This window comes from Panthera leo, chromosome F2, assembly GCF_018350215.1.
Source record: "Panthera leo isolate Ple1 chromosome F2, P.leo_Ple1_pat1.1, whole genome shotgun sequence".
Lineage (NCBI taxonomy): Eukaryota > Metazoa > Chordata > Mammalia > Carnivora > Felidae > Panthera > Panthera leo.
The window spans coordinates 52,315,008-52,336,439 of NC_056695.1; the positions used below are offsets into that span (position 1 = coordinate 52,315,008).

At 36.5% G+C, this 21,432-nt stretch overlaps 1 protein-coding gene across 3 annotated transcripts in view; it reads right to left on the reverse strand.

Moving 5' to 3' along the window:
* ANGPT1 (angiopoietin 1) overlaps positions 1-21,432 on the reverse strand; it is a 239,371-nt gene that overhangs the window by 20,652 nt on the left and 197,287 nt on the right. For all 3 annotated transcript variants that reach the window (XM_042923454.1, XM_042923455.1, XM_042923456.1), the window contains one exon: positions 14,143-14,309. In XM_042923454.1, coding sequence (XP_042779388.1) covers positions 14,143-14,309 — 167 coding nt within the window. The remainder of the gene's footprint in view (positions 1-14,142; positions 14,310-21,432) is intronic.

Consider the following 21,432-nt stretch of genomic DNA (forward strand, 5'->3'; position numbering starts at 1 on the left):
AAGGAGTATGTGAGACAATGATAGGAAAATATCTAAAAAAAGTCAGTCCACGTATGAAAATATAAGCGAATACATCCTACAATAGACAGCTACATGGCGATGATCTACATTCATAGATATAAATCTATATGTAGAAGGAAAAGTTCAAAAGAAGTTTCAAAAGAAAAGAGGGTGCAAGTAGGGTGATTAAAGACCTAATAATGTGAAGTTTGACTCGTCAAAAATGAAGAATATGACAGAGATTTAAAGATGCTTAAAAAGACATAAAGATCAAACAGCTATAGGTGGTGTGGTACAAAATATGTATGAATGAAGAAAATGGATAACAATAAAGTCATTAGTAAAAATTCTTCTTTCTTTCCTTTCTCTCCTCATACTCCACACACACACACACACAAATGGATAAATAAAATATTCGCTTCTGAAGAGTAAGATTATGTCATGTACATGTGTGCCTCCAGAATTAGAATAACAGAATAGAGTTTGGAACTTAACTTTCTGGGTTTGCAACCTAGCTAATCTTTGTGATCCTCAGTTGCCTCGTCTGTAAAATGGCTCTAAAAAGTATTATGTTCTTTTAATACTGTCCTGAAGATTAAATGAGGTGATACATATAAAATCCTTAAAGGATTGTTACAACTTAGGGAATCAAACTTCCCTAACCAATAACCATAAAATACACAGTAGCTCAGGAAACATAAGTTATATGAATAAATCTAAATTAAAATATATATGATATTGATAGATATACATAAACATATGGAGAGTGATGAAAAGAACGAGATAGAGATGTAGCTAATTAAAAACGTGCATGTAGGTAGTAAGCTGGAGAAATTAAAAATGAAATTTTCTCAAATTCATAAGGTGCCATTTCCTTTGAAAATTATTCTCATTCTATATAGAGCAAGCAGAATACTAAGTACAAAGGACAAGAAACTTGCTGACTAACTACCTAGTTTAAGGTCCATATTATTTTTTTAATGTTTATTTATTTTTGAGAGAGAGAGAGAGAAAGAGAGAGAGAGAGAGAGAGCATGAGTGGGGAAGGAGCAGAGAGAGAGGGAGACACAGAATCTGAAGCAGGCTCCAGGCTCCAAGCTGTCAGCACAGAGCCCGACGTGGGGCTTGAACTCACAAACCATGAGATCATGACCTGAGCTGAAGTCAGACACTTAACCTACTGAGCCACCCTGGCACCCCAGGCCTATATTATTTTTAACCCAGATGCCTGAAAAATGATCCTTTAGTTCAAATGTTTATTCTTTATAAATTAAAATTTCAACTTTTTGAGAATCTTATGTTTCTTTTGACATAATAGGGTGCTTTATTGGCTGAATCCAGCATGTGATTTTTTTTCCCCTTTCTTTACTCATAATTGATACTGGGGAAAAAATCCCTGAAAATGATCACCCATAGTAACTCATCCTGTAATTGTCAACCTTCCTCCCCAACAGCTTTCTTCATCATATTCAATCTTCCTGAATTGGTGTCATTTGTTCTTAGATGGAATTGGATTATTGAGTAATTGGCAGCATTGCTGTATATCAAACTAACCATTATGCTAAGAAGGAGTGTGTTATATTTGCTTCTTAAGCCTCAGGTGCCCTGAGGTAGCTGTTATTTAGTTTTGATCATGTTTAGTGGAAGATGTTTAAGTGAAAAATGTTTGAGATAATGTTGGTCATGTTGGAATCTGTGCTCTGATTGAGAAAGATAAATTTCCAGTTTTATTTGTTCTCTGTTTCTGATTGGTTTTCATTATACATGCATAAATTGCATGGTAAGTTTCCACCTATTTGTTTTCACAGCATACATTTTAATGTCTCTCCCTTGATTTGCAAATATTAATATAATGTAGAACTCTGTAAAAATGAGTTTATCAGCCACCCAAATCTCCTCAAGGTCTTCACACTGGAAACACTGTTACCAGCTATCCCGGTTCCAAAGTCCAGTAAAATACAGTTTTCAAAGTTTCTCAATGGCATGAAGGTTGCCTGTGTTCAAAACTCAGGAAAAATTCTTCCTGTAATTACGGAAAATAGAGAACTCGCACACTGTTATTTCTGTGCCTCTTCATAGTGCTGAGAGAGTACACTCTATTCTGTACATGTAAAGATAATTTTCATGAAGTCTGTGACCATGAAACTATACTTTCCAAAGTTCATAAATACACACTGTACTCATTCTCTAGTTTTAGTTCTAAATACAGCGAAGTTCTTCCAGTATTCCTCCCCTTTTCTAAGAATATGTAGAAAAAAAATGAGTGCCAAATGAATTATATGGCACTAAGACCTCTCTAAAAAATACAAACAGTCCCTTAAACATACTTCAATTCCCCTGGGGTCATGTGTGGCTGACAGAGTCAGCTCCCCATGAGTGGATCGCTGACTGGACACCCTTCTTGTGCCCAAAAGACCATGGCCATCTAAAAGAGTTTATGGGTTTGCTTTTTTCCCCCCAAATTAAGTCAAGACCTTGTAAAATTTGTGATTGAAATTGGTGATTTTTTTAGCATAAGCAAGTTCAAGGGAGGTAGGTTTGTTCTCATTTTAATGTCTGTTTAAAGAGCAGCAACAAACTTTCTTTCCAGCATCCCCTAGGGGAAGACAGAGGGGAAAGGGTGAGTAGAATGCTGAAAACCATTGAGAGGCATTGTCTGAGGTTTCTTTGCAAAGAGGAAATACTTTCTCTTGTTGTACTTGGATAATGTGTTGCTATAAGTTCTACAAATAAGGCTCCAGTGTGCATAAGCAGATTCTTCTGTTGACCAAAATCATCAGTGTGCTTATTTCTCTTCAAAATTAGTATAAGATAGTATCCAAACTCCTTATCATGGAACATGGCCTTCTGTTTTCTGTAGCACAGTGAACTCCCACATATGAGATACTTGCTATTTTCTAACTGGTGCAGGCTCTCTCCCATCTCTGGGTCTTTGTCCACGTTGCCTCTTTGGCTGGAATCTTATGACCTTTCTCTTTCTGCCATCATCCTCCATACTTTCTCCTTGAACACCTACTCACATTTCACAAATCCCCAAGGATTTCCTCTGTGAAGCCTTTCCTGGTACCCTTTAATCTCCTCCAATGTATCTCATCCATCCTCAACCCCAGCTGAATAGACCACTTTTCTTTATTGCCCAACTAGAGTCTAATTCCAAGTGTTCTTACCCATGGACTTTGAGTGTGGAGTTGAATCACACAGAAATATAAACAAAATTCAGTTTTTTCAGTTATTCTGGGGAGAAGATCCATAGTGCCATCATTTTTTTTAAAAAGGTCCATGATTCTTTGATTAAAAAAATAAAGACATGCTACAACATACTGCAGCTGCAACTTTTGTTTGAAGCCAGCTATATCATGTTTTCTTCTATCTTCTAAACTATCAGCACCACAAGACCAGCAAGGATGGTGTCTCCTCTTAGAGTCATTAAAGTTTTAGTTCTGCATCAACATCACCTGGGTGGATTTGGTAACACTGACAGATCTAGGCCTTATATCAAGATCAGAATCTCTGGATATGGAACCCAGAAATCTACACTTTAAACAAACACCCTAGTTGACTATATGCACACTCACGTTTGGAAACAACTAAATAGTATCAGGGAAATATTAGCAACATGATAAATTTTTGATGACTAGCTGGCTCGGCAAATAAATGAACGCAGGCTCTGATTTCAAAATAATTATAGTAACTTTTAAGAGAGTAGTTTTAGTGAAGTTATACAGATTAAAGCAAAATTATACTCAGTTAAGAAATGAACAGAATAATAATGTATATTAGACAACTGCATCTTTGAAATTATTGTTTTTAAAGGAAATATTGACTTGATGTTTCTCATAATTAGAGTATCTTCTGGATTAGAAGATGTCAATGAAACATACACCATTCAGATGTAATTCTTCTGCTAGGAACACAAGGTGTACTTTAAGAATCAGATTATAAATAGGTACCAACTATTCATTTGATCTTTAATCACATCTATTATTTTTAAAGCAGAGTTCATTGAAATAGTTCTTTTATAACAATGATGTGACCTTCAAATTTGTATATAATGATCAGACTTAGAAAGTTCTCTCTACAATTGATTAGGAAGGTATGTGAGGGAAAGGAAGTTGAAGCCTAAATATGAATAAAACTAAAATCTTTATGCAGCTATTTAGTTGAATTTCTAACTGAGCCAGGTAATAAAATAGTACTTTTGATTCTTTCAATAGAGAATAAGCATATCAGCATAAACCCTGGCCTTTGTTTGTTAGCACCAAGAGACATATCTAAGCACTTTGCAGATATTTTAAATATTTAGCTGGATACTTTATTTAATATTAAAGCTGAATGTTATGATGCTACTATTAAACAAGATTTGTAGTTGATGCATTTAATGTTGATATTTATTGATACTTGGCATAATTATTTATAATGCTTTTACGATGTTTATGATTGAAATGGGTAAAGACTCTTAGAAAAGAAATAAATCATCTAGAGAGAAAAAAATTATAAGTTACAGAGTAATAAATATTTTATACTTTCATTGTCACAATTTTGAAGTTTCTACTCAAAAAGTATAATTAACTAAATCTTGTAATTTTCATTAAGCTCTCAGTTATTCATCCATGATGAATTCTATAAAATCAATGTTTACTGTCACCTAGTGGCAGTTATCAAAATTGTAGGCAGAGAACCTAGTTCTTGTAGCCAAAAAAACTACCTATCAGTGTCAACAACACAGTATCCTTTTTCAAGATCAGTTGGCCTACAAAACAAGGTACGTTGTCTTTCTATTTTGTTAATATCGTATTTCATTTGCTTGGCATCATACAATACAGAAATTCTTGCATATCATTTACAGGTAAAGAAAACAAAACAAAACAAAACAAAACAGAAGAGCCTAGAGTTGAATAGATGAGGGAAATGAATCTCATCCAAGCAACAAACCAAAACCTAAAGGACATAGCACTTTATGAAAGTCTTACACGGAAATTGGCATATGCCGTCACTCTAAACCATAAACGTCTGAGGGCAGGAATTTTGACTTGTTGATCTCTGATTTCCAGCATCTAGATCAATAAATGCCAAATAGTAGCCAGCTGTCTGTTGAATGAACAACAACCAAAAATCCTTGTTGATATGTCTTTCATATATTTATTAGACAGCGCTTCCTTTCCAGTCACATGTCAAACCTTGTGGAAAGATCCCTGCACTCCTAGAGGGGGCAATCTACGGAAGAGCCAAATAATAGTCAATTACAATCCAGTGTAATAAGGAGTCTGATAAAGATATGCACAGAGCACAGTGACAGCAGAAAGAAAGGGGTTCTTATCCAATGCAGGAAGCATAACTCTTCAGATCAAGCTGAGGCTTGAAGGATAATGAAAATCAAGTCAGCCACAGAGTTTTGAAGCTCTTAAAGAATAGGGGTTGAGTTCTGTGGGTTTTGTTTCACTCATAATGCCTTGCATATTGTTGTTGTTCATATTTATTGGATGAAATTGATCAAAACACTGAGTGAAAAAAAAAATGACTGAAATATGAAAGACCATTTCAAATGAGCTGCCCTCAGAAGCTATCACTAGCTGCCAGTCCTAAATCTCTTCCATATTACGAGTTGTGTGGCTGTCCTCTTTGCTCTTAGCATTATGCTTTGTTCCTGTCCCCTTATACTCCATGCTTAGGCAAAAGCTAACCATTTACATCAATCTAACCATAGGCCTAGCAAGACATACCAGGTCTTATTTATGAGGCTTAACATATGCTATTCCCTCTTCTATCTCCAATTTTGACTATTTTTCTAGCTAATTCCAATTTGCCATTTGTATGTCAACTTAGGCTACCCTGTGGAAGTCTCCTCAGCTTCCCAAATTGGTTAGATCCCCCTATTCATGCCATACTTGTCTTTATCGGTGAACTCACTGTGTTCATGGTATTGTAACTGCCTGTTTGTCTATTATCTGCTCCTTCCCCTATCCTCATCACACATGTGTAGGCACATGTGTAAACACACATACATATCTGACTGCTGAAATCCCTGTGGATATTTTATCCTAGGATAGCACATACTAGAACATAACAAATATTTTATTCCTTGAAAACAGAGCTTTTATTTTTTCAGTAGTGGACAGCACTAGGAGGACTCCCAGTAGTGGGATCACAGGACATCTCTCTAGACTATTTCCTTGAGGCAGAGCTAGCTGCTTCTAACAACTCTCACCAACCTAGAAGTTTCTAGAATAGCAACTGTCCGAATCCCAGCATTAGTTTTTCTAGAGCAGGAATCCTCTGGGAATCTTAAACCTAACAGGACTGGGACATTTGTTTTGTCAGCTTAGAAAAATCCAGGACTCTAGAAACTGGAATTAATCTACTTTAATAAAATCAAGGGATTTTCCTGACCATTAGAAGACGTGGAGAGTTACAAAGTGACTTTGTAAGATCATTCTTTTCTCCTTTTGAATATTTTGTCTCGGTCAGAGTATAAAATACAAATTTTGTTGAATAAAACATTTTTTTCTCTGTTTCAGGAAGGAACTATAACAAAAATTGTAGTCTAAATATAGTAAGATAACTCCCACATTGGAGACATTATTTGGAAATACAAATAAAATGACTTAAAGCCTTGAGTTTGCAATCTAGGCTAAAAATTCAAGAGGGTAGAAACAGCCAGAGGATTCCCTATTTTTTTTTCTACCTTGATCAGTCCAGAAGTGCTGTAAAAAATAACTTTCTTCTTGGTATTTCAACACATCTGCTACTGGTTCTAGCCAGGACTGTATAGCCCAGAGGATCAGAGAAATGAAAAACATTTCACTACAGAGAGTAAAACAAGTTTTGCAATACCTACAAAAATGCAGGGCTTAAATTTATGTGGGAGACTCTAGAGAATTCTTTTCACTCTACACTAATTTGTCCTTGAAATACATACATGACATGGGAGTATTTTAATGATAAAAAAAAATAAGATTTTGGAATTGGAAAGATTTCATTCTTACCTTCTTATTTTACTTCTGAGGACCTGAGACTTGGAAAAGTGAAGTAACTTGTCCAAGGTCATTCAGAAAATAACTACAGATCCAAGGCTAGAATTCATGGCTCTTAATTCCCAATACAAGGCTTTACCCATTACATCAAACTCTTCCCCAATGAAGATGTTGGCCAAAAGTAAATTTTGTGCAGAAAGATATTTAATGGCTAAATTATTTTTAAGGGTTTTTTTGACAATTTTTTCCCCAAACATTCCATTCATCTCTTCATGTGGAATCTCTTCAGAACAAGGCTTTAACACAGAAATAGTTTCACCCTGAAGGTATCATTCATCCCCAACAAATTACATGGAGATAATAAAATATGGAGAATATTCTTAAACTGAGCATCAATATTATAGTAAGATTGTAATTATAAGATGAACATTGTAAATGGTTAAACATTATCATTCATACTTTACTAATAGAGATTTTCTGTTGGTTCAAAGAGGGGTTACCTTTAAGCTTGTCATTATACTATCTGTGATAAAGGATTTAATAATCCAGTTAATACCATGGTAAGATAAAAGAATTAACTTTAGGGAACAAAGTGTAACCAAGAGTAGAAAAAAAATTAACATGCAAAATCACTTGTGTAATAAAACATGTTCAATAAACTGTGCCTTTCTAACAACGCTGAAATTTTTTCATGTAATTTTCTTTTTCTTCGTCTACATTAAAGTAGCACAACTAAATTTTCTCCAATTGGTAAATCTTTACTTTTTTAGCTATAATAATATAATACAACACTTTTTAAACTATGCTTTACAAACATCTGAGGTACTAGCAATGAAAGGGCCAAAAGGATATTGTAGTAGGTCCCCACACTTTAACCAAAACGGATAAGCTTTATGGGTTTTATACATTGTATTTTGTAAGAATTTTCTTTAAGAGATTACATATTCCATTGCAAAAATGAAAACAAAACCTTAAGTGAATTAAACTTAGCCAAACCAATAATGGGACAAATTAACTCTTTGTACCTTTGGATGTGATAAAATGGGAAGTACATAATATTGTTTATACAGCATTCTCACCAAAAAGATTTAATTTGAATCTCATCAGGAAGAAATAATAAGGTGAATCCAGAAAGAGACATTTCTGAGGAACATTGACTGGGATTCTTTAAAAATATTTATGGTAGGTATGTGGTAGACTATTCTAAGTAAAAGTTGACTGAAGAGATCACAGATGAAATGAGTGAACCTGGACTGGGTCTTGAAGCCAAATTAACAAATAGACAAAAATTCCAATCAGTAAAACATTTCTGGGACAGTGGAATATGGATTTCAATACAGAATATAATTAATTTTCTTATCAAAACCAGTAATAAATTTCTTGGGTGTGATGCAAATTGAAATAAAAATATGTAAATTTTTTTATAGTTGCATGGCATTTAAATTTGTCCAATACAAAGTATGTTTGCATACTCTTTTTGATTGGATCTCCATAACAAATGGTGAGGATGATAGGAGAGAGGGCATTATTCCCACTTAAAGATGACAGAACTGAGGTATTAAAGTAACATGTAAATTGCCTACGTTATATAGCTAGATTAAACTACTGTCAACTTGGTTAATCTGGGAACTATGTTTCCCAGGATATCCCTCCTTGTTCGCCAAAAGAGGACTTGGTGTGAGATTTGGAAGGTGGGAGGAAGCAGAGGCCTGCATCTGACCATCAGTCAATATAGAAGAGATGCCTGTCAGTTCCCAGCTTGTCCTTTTCCACTCTGCATCCAGCCTGCCTTCCCATGCTGTCAAGAGTCCCAGACCTGTCAACGGATGCTTGATTGGTAGCATAGCTACCCTGAAGTGACATAGTTCCTTAGATCTCCCCCTTTGTGGTCCTCCTCTGGTGGCTGGACATGCTTGTTTTCTTGGATTTCCCTGCAAGCTCCAGCTGGTCCACTGCTATGCTGGGACCTTCACCTTTCAGACCTTCACTATCCCAGTTCATCTCACAGTTGTGCAAGGTGTAATCTGTATAACAAAGCTCTTATTTCCACAGTGCTTATCATAGCTCTGTTTTCTGAACATGGATACAACCAACTTGGTTTTATGGACATGGAAGCCAGACTTCACTATTTAATAGCTTCCACATCTTCTGATTCCTATTCCAAAACACTTTCCAATAGATCACAGTATCTCGCCACACCCACAATTAATCTGTTATTTAAATTTTTTTTAATGTTTATTTATTATTGAGAGACAGAGAGAGGCAGAGCATGAGCAGGGGAGGGGCAGAGAGAGAGGGAGACACAAAATCTGAAGCAGGTTCCAGGCTCTGAGCTGTCAGCACAGAGCTCGACGTGGGGCTCGAACTCACAAACTGTGAGATCATAACCTGAGCTGAAGTCGGACGCTTAACCAACTGAGCCACCCAGGTGCCCCAATTAATCTGTTATTTTTAAAGCATTTGTTGTGGTGGGGGTAGTTGTGTATTTGCTTTTTAAACTCCGAGTATTAGGGCCATCAAAGTTTTCATGAGAACTAAAAGGTCACTGTAAGCCCTAAACTGGTTTCCAGCAATTTGATATTTCCTCTTACTGAAGTATTTATTAGAGAGACCAAATTTATCAAAGAAATAAAGGGGCATAAAATAAAAAAGAAATATATACAGAAAAGTAATTCCATTCTAGAAAATAATTTTTCAGCTGCAACTTTACAAACACTTAATTTATAGGACAGAAAATTGAGAATAAGAGATAAGATAATGCTCATGAACATTCAAATTATTAAAGACAGAAATAGGATCAGAAGAAACAAATTTTGTCTGTTAGAATATGTGCTTTGAGTGTATTTAGTTCTAGAAATTGACTTCTGTATTTCCTTTTATTGAGGGATGGCCATATGGTGCACACTTATGATAATGAACCTCAAATAACTTCTACTCATCTCAGTACCTGTGACCGTGTACCATGCCTATTTTTTCAAGTGAAAACAAGGTGTCTGATGCATAGTATCTGCTCACCAAATATTAGTTATTAACTATCTCTTAACATTTTTGCTAACTTAGATATATTATCTTGAATTTTGATGAAAATGGTTCCTATTCTCAAGAAGCTTAGAAATAGTAGAAAAGGGAAATAAGCACAGTTATTTAATAAATACTTATTAATGACTTATAATAGAATGTGGATACTGGATAGTTCGTCACAGACCCATTAGGGATCTATGGGAGCACAAAACATCCAAACTGGCCTATGTGAAGATGATGCATTTCTTGAGGAGATCAGTGTAGGGAGATTTATAAAGGAGGGCTCTCAGGATCAATCCCCATGGAAGAATGAAGAAAGCAATACTGAACAGAGAGAGGATGAATTCACACACAGTTACAGTAGAGGGTTTGGCTAATCCCAAGTGGAATTCTGAACCTGGGATGGCCCTTCAGAATTGTCCCAAACTGGGGCAAGGGGTCCTTTATATACTCCTGTCATTGGATGCAATCTGTCTGCAGGACAGTGACCTCGGGTGATGTGACTTTCTTCAGCCACAGGCAATGCTCAGGAAGGGGACCCTGGCTACAGGCTGTAAACCAGCAACATTCCTGGAAGGTGAGAGAAGGAGCACTATAGTTCTGAAGGGAGGCTAGGAGTGAGTTCATCACAACACATACCATAACATGTATTGGGGAAAACTTCCTGATATAAAGGAGAATCTTACGGGTTTATAAGATGTATCTAAGTCAAGTTTATATGTGTGGGTGCCAATATAACATAACCAGAGACACAGAAGGTTTAGGGAAATTGCAAGTAGTTTCTGGAACATAATCATAATGAGGAGTATCTGGTCAGGTGAGGTTTTTGGGAGAGTGTATTAGTGAAAGCTGATAGTTGTTGGGAAAGTATATTACTGACAGACTTTAATCTGTAGATACTTGAACATTGATGAAATATATGAAGGAGGGCAGAAACCAAAGTCAGATTATCTTTTAGAAAAACCATCCCAATAATAGTGTGGATGATATATTTGAGAGCATCAAGATTGGAGGCAGGAAAGCTGTACAATAGTTTGGGTGTTAGATGATGAGGACCTGAATAATAATACTACCTCTCTAGAGGAAGTATTTAATAATTTCACACTAATTGTGTGTTATTTTACATGATATGTTTATCATGACACTCTCACATTATTTTTTCCTTATATATATTCTCCTGGGTTCCATAGATTTTATTTTCTATCTGAGAAAATCATTTGGAGTTTCCTTAGAGAATAAAAGGAAAGTGTGTGTATTCTATGTACATTTGTAAGCTTATGTATCCATTCAACAACACTTACTTTTATCAGTTTGTGTCCAGAGCATGAGAAAAAAATTTTAAACTTAGATTTATACATTATGACCACAGCTATTATAAGTTTCCAAAATAAAATTTGTTAAGATAGAATACTTAAAAAAAAAAATCTCAAAAAATCATCTGAATTTAATTTGGAGGAGGAAAAAATATTGAAAAATTTAAAAAAAAGAAACCAAAATCCTAATATGAATTCCATAGTTCTGTTTTTAGTTGATATTTACTTGAGTTTGAGCAGGTCAGTTGACCAAAGCCTCATTTCCTTCATATTTAAAATGTGTCTAGTAATACCTACCTCAAAACTTCAGTGTGAAGACTGAATGCTTAAAGTGTTAAAAACCATTTCATAAATTATAAAACACTACACAAATGCTAGTGTTAATCCTTTTAATGAATTATCACTGAAATTAAAAAATTCCTTCTTAATTCAGAAGAAAGAGAAATAAGTGGATGAGAAGCAGAGGCAAAGTCGGACTTCTGGGCTCTAACTTCAGGCACACCTGGTGTTATTGGACTTGAGTGAGTGATGACACAGGTGGGGAGGGGAGTCACAAGGGTGTACTCCCTTTTCAGGCTTCTGTCTGATTTTCTTCGAAAGAGTAAATAGGACCATTTCATAGTGTGCTTATTTTAAGCAAGCTTTCACCAGAAAAGGCATTATGTTTTAATGAATTCTAATTTCCCATTTGATGCCAATATGAATCTTATACTCAACTGCATGAGAAGGTGATGGTTACAGAATTATTTTCTGCTGGGTCCTGCCGAGAGAGAGGGCCAGAGCCACCAACTTTACTACAGCAGCGTGCCTATCAAGGTTCACAATTCTCTCAAGAAAGAAAAATGGGGATCCCAGAGTGCATGCCTTACTCTATCTGGGAAGACTTGCTTTTCAATCATAAATCTGCATCATATGGGTGAAGATCAGAATCATACATCGTAGGGACAGGAAATGATCAATGAGGGCAGTGGGGCATTCTAAGAGGAAGTAAGTGCTCCTTCCTCACACAGATGCCAGAATGACATTCATACCATGCACCCTGAAGCCTACTTTGGTTTCTGACAATCTTCCTAAACCTGTCCATGCACTCTTTGTCTTAACACCACCCCAGCCTCACAAGCACATGTGTATGCATGCAAACACACACACACACACACACACACACACACACACACACACACCTACAAAGAACTGAGAGACATTTTGGAAAGGAACCAAAGCAAATTCTTCAGGAGCCTAGAAAAAGACTAGACTAATTATTTGCTAGTCCTATTGTCAAGCTGTCTGACATTAGCCAAGTTCCATATAGTTTCAAGTTTCAGGTCAAAACATTTACATAAGAGTACCCCTGATGTTTTACAGTGGTTTCTCTTGTTATAAAACTCCCCAAATATTGACCTCCTTGGAAACACATCTTCTTACACTCCATTGCATTTTATAAATGTCTCTTCTTTGGTTTCTTGAGTTGTCATTAGGTACACCCTCACTACCCTCCCATGAGATGATGAAAACTCTTTAGATCTATTTCTTATCCCACTGTTGTGACATCATCACTGTTTGTTTAAAAAAATGATCCTTATGTCTCTAAGGATCCAATCCCCTATATAATCCATTAAAATAAAATGAGATATGTTCATGAAAATGTTGTGGATTCAAACCCTTAGAGAATAGCATGCCTCAAAAAGACACAAGCAGCAGAAAGCGTGGAACTATAAGAGGGCCACACAGGTTGGAAAAACAGCAGAAGGCTTTAGTTGCTATCACTGCATTTTGCTTGAAGCTATGTGCCAACCCTTTAATGCACACAATCACGTTTCCAAGACTGAGGTAGAGTAGCTACAATATGGAGAGTTAAAAATCACTGCAACACTAATTTGCGGATTATGAAACTGTCACACGCAATTATTAAGGATTTATATGTGCCAAGTATTGCATTAATAGGTAGTGATATAAAAGTAATGGAAATATGTTCCCTGTTGTCAAGGAATGCCAGCCAGTTATTTAGTGACCTAGCTAGTTACAAAGCTGGACTGTGAGGTCTAGGAGACTAGAGACCTTATCACCGACTGAAAAATTACCAGTGCCTGGTAGGGTTCCTATAACATAGAAGTAACACAATAAGGGTTTGGGGAATGAATTTATCATCCTGCATTACTTGCTTAGCCATCTTTTAATTTTTTTTTTTTTGGACAGTGTACAAGCTGCTGAAAAAAAAATCAGGATGTTAACAAGAAAGTGTAGAATTTGTCAATTTGTACATCTACAATGATGTATTGTGTACATTGATGCCATTATTTGAATTTATTCTTGCCTTTACATTATTTTCCAAAAAATTCTAAATTATGCCTCACCTTATCTTTTACATAAGTCATATAAAAACATAAACTTATACCTCCTCTTTGTCACTTTCAAAATAATGTGAAAAAATAACAATTTAGGAAAGGTGAATAAAATGTAAGTAGAAAAATCATAGAAAGGAGTACTTATTCCAAGCCACTGAGTTTGAGTCAATTCTCTGCCATCAGTTTCATAGGTATGAATTCACTGCACCTATTTCACCACAATAACAGCAATAAAAACCACAACAACACTATTGTGCTTGACTTAATTCTTCATCCTCTAGTATCTGAGCCAACATCAAAATAGTCTGTGAAAATTCAAATTTAAAGCTTTTAAGAAGCCTTTACTGAGATTTTTGTATCCCTACCAAAGGCCTAGATGACCTAATTCTCATTCTGAAGGATGGCTCTCATCACTCTGTCTTTCACATCTTTCCCCTGAAACTAGTCAGTGGCGAGGCCCAGGACAGTTGGGCCCTAAGTCGAAGGAGGACTTACCTGTAGTTTTGCTTTTCATTTCCTATGTGGAATCGGTCGTATTGTGAATAGGCTCGGTTTCCTTCCCAGTCCATTAGCTCGATTCTTAGTGTGTACTGCCTCTGACTGGTTATGGCAAAAATAAACTCATTCCCCAGCCAGTATTCACCAGAGGGATTTCCAAACCCCTACAAAAGAAGATAGAGATGCAGCGGTTACTTCAGACAAAACCTCTTATCATGTTCAGTGTTAACTATATTCTAAATAATAATACAACTTTCTTTAAAGGGAAAGACATTTTTCACACTTTTTTCCAATTAGTGACTCAATACTTTTCTGCTACATTTCTCTCCATTGAGCCTTATGTCTAATTCTTATTACAGTAAAGGCTGATATTCGAATCTGTATAGGTCAGATGATTTCAGATTAAATGCATCTGGTTAATAGGTTTCACCAGTAAACACTTCTCAGTCACAGACTGCTTTTGGAAATGTTTCTAAAATACTAGCTAATGGAGCATTTTGAACACAATTCAAACGTTTTCAATGAATACTATCAGGATATTCTTGGACAAGATATTTAACAATATTATTATTGTTTTTGTTGTTGTTGCTGTTATTATTTTTCAGGAGTCAAATTATACTCAGATAATAACTTAAACATATTACTACTAGACCTTTGACTTTTCTAGCTTTAACATTTTCATTTTTAAATGTTAATAAGCAAACCTGTAAACCCAGGACGGGAATCATTTAAATGCTCTCTCGTTATGGATTTGGGTTTTGAGGCAGAAGGTTGACATGTAAGAGCTAGTGAGTGAGCCTAGCTGGCTGCTTTGCACCTGAATCTTAACATGGCTCTTATTTTCGTTAGGGCAATTCCAGTCACGGTTGTTAAATGTTCAAAAATAGTTTCTTTGTGGGTGAAAAAAAAGAAGTGGTCCCCCAAGGAAAGCCAACTCTCATTGTTGGTGATGTGAAACTACTGACATTCTAGATTAGGATATTCAGTTTTCGAATCCTCAAAAAGTATTCTTTGGCAACGCTTGAAGTTTAATGTAATTCTTGAACTGCATGTTTGTCTTACTGACCAAACCGTGAGCTCCTTGAGGACAGAAGCTGTGCTATATCTGTGAAGCCTCAAAGACTACAGAGTGTTAGCATACACCCAGTACTCCATATGCTTTATTGAAGTTTGAAGAAGGGAGGGAAGGAGGGAGGAAAACACTATAGCATTTAATGACATTCAGAGAAGTAATTAAACATAATTCTTGGAGTGGAGGCTCTGAGCACTGTTGTGGAGAGCAGTGGAACTACCAAGGCGAGGGCTGAGCCCCATGCAGAGACCCTGCACATCCAGGAAGAAGGCACTGTGCTGCAGGCCAAGTTGAAAGGAGAGGCTTTTGCCATTGAGATGAAGGTGGAGCTCCAGTGGGTACAGGAAGTGCGAGAGCTAGAACTGGTCTGTCCCTGGGCCCAGCTGGAGCTGGAGGTGAGCAAGGCCCAGCAGACAGCTGAATCGAGGTGAAGTTCAAGCAGATTACAATGGCCCTGGGCCCTGGCACCATCAGGGACCTTGTTGTGGCTGGGCCAGAGATGCAGGTAAAACTGCTCCAGAGCCTGGGCCTGAAATCAACACTCATCACAGTCAGCTCCACTCACATCAACCTCTTCAACACAGCCTTGGCTCTTCTGAGGCTAGGGTCTGAAGCCCAGCACCCAGGCCAAAAGGGAGCCTGTATGCCCAGCTCCGAAGAGGGCTTGCTTCTCTGGTATCCTCCTGCCCCTGAAGCTCCTGGAGACAACATGCTGTGCCTTAGCTCGTACTGCACTGACAAAACACTTCTGAGCATTTAAAAACAAAACAAACAAAACAAACAAACAAACAAACAAACAAAAACAACATAATTCTTGTTGTTTAAAGTGCCCACTGAATCATGATCACTGGAGCTCTGGCTGAAAAAAAAAAATTTCCTGGCTGCACAGAGAATCAAAATATTTGAGAACCAGCCCCATGAATCTATGTCCAAACAACCTCCCCATTTGTCCCAGGCACGTTGATATCTGAAAGACACACCTCCAGCATAGCAGGATATACACGCTGATGTTTCAGAAAGAAACATTCTGTTAACGGAGGCAATCATTTACAAAGGTTTTACTTTTAAGAAGTGTGACGGTAGTACTGAGATAATCACAGCAATTCTCATTTTCCCAATACAGACGATAGAATCTGAAAATCTTGTTTTTTTTTTCAAATTTAATGTATATCAACTTTATAGAATTATAACTATAGTAGAAGTATTCTTAACGGATTTCTCCTTTAACAAACTTAACACACTCCTTATTTGACATATATTGATTGCCACACCTGCGTGGCTCAGTTTAAGTGCCAGACTCCTGATTTTGGCTCAGGTCGTGATCTTATGGTTCATGAGTTTGAGCCATGCATCGGGCTCTATGCGGACAGTGCAGAGACTGTTTGGGATTATCTCTCTCCCTCTCTCTGCCCTTCCCCTGCTTGTGTGTGCTCTCTCTTTCTCTCTCAAAATAAATGAACTTAAAATATATAAGTTTATGTATGCATGTATATGTGTGTGTGTGTGCGCATGTATGCCCAGAGGATACTAAATGCATTAAATACATTTGTGTGCTACTGTCTCTGCCAATTGAGTTACTTACTAAACATCAGTAGTGTTGGGTCCCCAAACCATTTATGCCTGTTCTATTATTGTTCTGATAAGATTTATAATGTTATGTAAATAAGTTAAGTATTAGTGGGAAAAGAGCCATTTGTTTTGTTCTGTTTTGTTTTTGATAAAACCTAATTTAAATATTAGGTTTGCTCAATAAAAGCAAATCACTAAAAAAATACTTTAGAGTTATGTTTGTTACAATTACTCCAAAAGACTAGAAAAATAATAAAACATTAGAAGATTTTAACTTACGTTGCTTTGCAGGTGTCTTATTTGCTCTAGTGAAAACAAAACACAAAATAAAAACAAAAACAAAAAAACAGAAGGTAGAACTTTGATGCATTTAATTATGGGAAAGTTCTAAAAAAGAACCACTGACCCAGAATTCCAGACTCTGGCCCTACATTTTCAATAATGTGTAAATGAATATATAATTTTATACTTAAAATTAAAACAAAATTCATTAACATATAGAAGCACAGTTTTAAGATTATTCCCAAATTTAACTTAGTTTTTAATTAACTCAACACTCTTCATTCAAATTGTACTGGTATATGCTCCCCTGAAGCATATATTCTCCCCTGAGGTCCTGTAGCTCAGAGCAAAGACATAGGACCCCCAGAAGTCAGTATTCCAGTGCTCCCCTGCTTCTCTGTTTCTGAGATGCACAAGTCATACTTTGCCAAAGTTCCACAGTGGCAGAGAATATCAGAGCAATTTAGGATGTGCTAAGAATTTTACACATTTTCGTGGCAGCAAGGCTACATACCAGAAAGAAGAGTGAAGCTTACCTTCTCCAATGAATAAGCAAAACAAAAAGCTACAGGGCACTGAAAGTCAAAGAATTAGCACATTCTCAGTTGCAGCAGCCACTGGGAGGAGAAAGAAGACTGCTGGGATTTTTCCTTGCATTTTCTTCTCAGCTTAGACGCGTCAACTCTCTAGCCACTTGAGGATTCCCTCTGGTGCGCAGTTAGAAGGGATTCAGCAATTATACTAAATGTGAATAAGGAAGCTGGGAATGATGAAGTGTTAAGTTTTAGGTCACATATTTCCATGCTGCTGAAAGCACTGCAGGGATAAAACTGCTCAGCTTCCCTAGGGAAAAAGGGCAGTGATCTCCAGTGAGCCTCAAAAAACAGATTAGTGTCATTCCTATGAGAGCCTCTGTCCCCAGCATGGCACGCAGACTTGTACCTCCTCTGAGTGGAGCTTAACATCCCTTCCTAAACAGTTTGCTTTTTCTGAGTGAAAAGAGAAGAAGCAACTGAAAGGAAAACAACAAAATTTGGTTTTATAAATAAAAATTCTATTCCATGCACCTTGCCAGATAAACTGTCTAAACATGGCGCATGGTGGGAACAAGATGTTCGGCTACAATGAATCAAAATGACTGTTAGAGAGGGAGGGTAGGGAGGGAACTTTCTAAAAGCTAAGGGCAGCCATGCAGAAAACACTGTTTCATCATGAAGATGAAAAATAAGTCAAAGAAGGGAAAATGGGTTCCCACATTAGTAAACTGTCTATTGTATAGTTTATCAGGCAGACTACAGATCTAATGCCTAGAAATAAAGGCTTGGCTTTGATTAAATATCTTCTACTCCCTATCTCTGCTCCAATTTGAAGCATTGCTCTGTCTCATATTTGCTGTGGAACCTCCGATTATTAGTTTTTAGCCTCAGTTTCCTTATCTGCAAAACAGGGATTAAAAATGTCGTTTCCATATATAAGGTTGTGAGAGAGAAATAATATATTGAAAGCATTTAGCTCAATGCTGATACATGAGAACAACAAAAATCTAGTTGTTATTATAGTTAAAGGATATATCACAATACATAGTAATGTTCTGTTTACTTGCCTCTCTCCCACCAGACTGTGAGCTATTTGAGGAGAAGCAGGTTTCATTCTACTCTGTATGCAAAAGGGAACAAAAACAATCCAGGACTATGTCTTAGCCTGGAAATGAATAAGGGGATACTGAAACAATTATTTAAAAGGTTTTTAGATGCTAGGAACTAATGTATTCTTACGGCAAGTTGAGTGTTGGGTTTATATAAATAAGTACTGTCATTTTAATCCAAGAATTATTAAATAAGAAATTAGGGGTGCCTGTGTGGCTCAGTCAGTTAAGTGTCCGACTCCTGACTTCAGCTCAGGTCATGATCTCATGGTTCATGGGATCAAGCCCCGTTTCAGGCTCCACACTGACAGCACAGAACCTGTATAGGATTCGCTCTCTCCTCTCTCTCTCTCGGCCCCTCCCCAGTTTGCGTGTGCTTTCTCTCTCTCTCAAAATAAGTAAATAAACATTTTTAAAAATAAAGAAAAAGTAAATAAGAAATTAAAACCAACTGGTTGACACTGGCTGACATAAACCAAAGTGTAGACTACTCTCTTATTTTTACTTCTGCTTCCTAATGGAGAGAGAAGCTGTGTCCTCCAACTGTCCCTTAGTCCTAGTTCTTTTCATCTCTTTCTGTCTATATCTCATAAGTTTTAAGAACTGCAAAAGAGGTAATTTTTGAGATTTTAAACTCATGCCAATAAATTCATAGCTTTGACAGTTGCTTTCAACCAGGAGTGCATATCAGAACCAGCTGTGGAGCTTTTTAAAAATAAGATGACTTGGTTCCCACATGGAGGTTCTGACTCAATATGTCTGGGGTGTGCTTAGAGATATGTACGTTTTTGAAAGGTTCCATGGATGAGTCTGCTTTGTACCATAGGTGGGGAATCATATAATTATGATGTGGAACAGCTATTCTGAATGCAAATGAGGAAGAATATAGTAACCAGATGAAATTATCTGAATGGTACACAGGAAAGAGAAAGGCATAAAACCTCATCTTCATATGGAGCTCCATATCAGGAGACACAATTTGATAATGTATTATGGGACTGTCCTTGAAAAAAAAGTATGTTGATCCCTAAAATATAGAGATGGCCACATCCAAAAAAAACAGGCTCATACTTTATCATACACATACCGGATTACCATAGGTCTATATTTTACTCCAAAGAACCTGTAACATCTGTATAAATAAAAATAAAAGCTTATACAAATTTTAGTGCTAACACTAAAAAAGCAGCAAGTCTTTATCAAAAGAATAAAAAATAGTAATAAAAACCCGACAATGCTAGGTCATATCTTTTCATGGAAACTATTATGTTTAGTTACTTCAATCACAATCACATGTAAAATTTCAGATAGATTGTTAATCAATGTTCTTCCTCTTTTAGCCCTTTAATGAAAGGCAAAAACAGACACTGGAATTTAACCTAATCTAATACTTAAAGTTGGCCTTAAAAACTGCATATTGTTAAAAAAAAAAATACACACAGAGGAAAGATCAATATTCATTAATTTTGGCCAAGACCTGCAGAAATATTCAGTTTTGGTTGTATGTTCCCAAGTTAATAAAATAATTGTCTCTATACTTTGTTGCTTTTTTTTTTTTTTTTGTCGGATAATGCTTCTAGGAAGTGTTGACTTTCTATAGCTGAAACACAATTGAAACCAGACACAGTCGATGTATTTTACGGGTTTCATCTTTTTTCCATACAAATGATTAAAGAAAACAGATATGAAGGCAGGGTTACTGATCTATGGCTTTTCAGAGGTGCTTTAATACACAATTCAATCATGTATCTCTTCCTGTAACTGCTGAGACATTCATCCCAAGAAAGATCAAAAGAATGATTTACTTCAACATTTTAAATTTCTTATATATATTTTTCTCTTTTTAATGTGAAGATGTTAAAAAGCAGTTGAAAATATGTTCTTAATTTCTTTCCAGAAACAAAGAGCTCTAAGAAGGTATGGTGCTCAAAGAACTCCCAGAAGGTATGGTGCTCAGACCGAATATTTGTGTCCGTAGGAAGTTCTGTTTATGGGGTAATTGTTTTCAATACAAAGCCAGGTTGTCTCCAGGGCATTAGTCACTACCTTCCATAAAGTTAGGCCACTAGAGTACTATTTGGAATTCCAAGCTGACTGGGCTTTATATATGCAAAAGTACTGCTGATAAGTGCCATTGCTGGAGGCCACTAAATGGTATCCTCCTGGCTTGAAAGAGTTAAAATGGTTCCCTAAGTGCCTCATTAAAAAGGCCCACTGCAGACTTCCCTCTCTGCAAACATCTTTACAAATCCATAAACCAGATTTTGCTGAATCCCCTCATAAGGAAGGTTAAGTGAAAACAAAGCTCAGGTAAAAGGCTTTTGTAGGCTTAAAGTCAATGTTAAGAATCAAATAAGTTGCAAATCTTCCCTGGTGAGAGAGGTTTAAAAATAATAAATTACAATATGAATTTGTAATTCATGTGCTGATAATTTTAACATATTGTTCTGGAAACCTTATGAGGCAAAAGGCAGCCCATAGATATCAACCAGAATAAAGGGAAGGAGAGAGGCGAGGCAGAAAGGAAGGCAGGATGAAATTTTATTTCTGTACTCAGCACTCAAGAAAGAGGTGAAGCATCTTAGTGTATAACAGTAGACTCGTAGAGATTGAGGAGGAGGTGGGGCATGCCAAGAAGTTTGTGTTTTCCCAAAGGATCCAACACCCTAGCAGCCAGCTCTTCTGATGTTAGGAACAGAAGTGGGTGTGACTGAGAAGA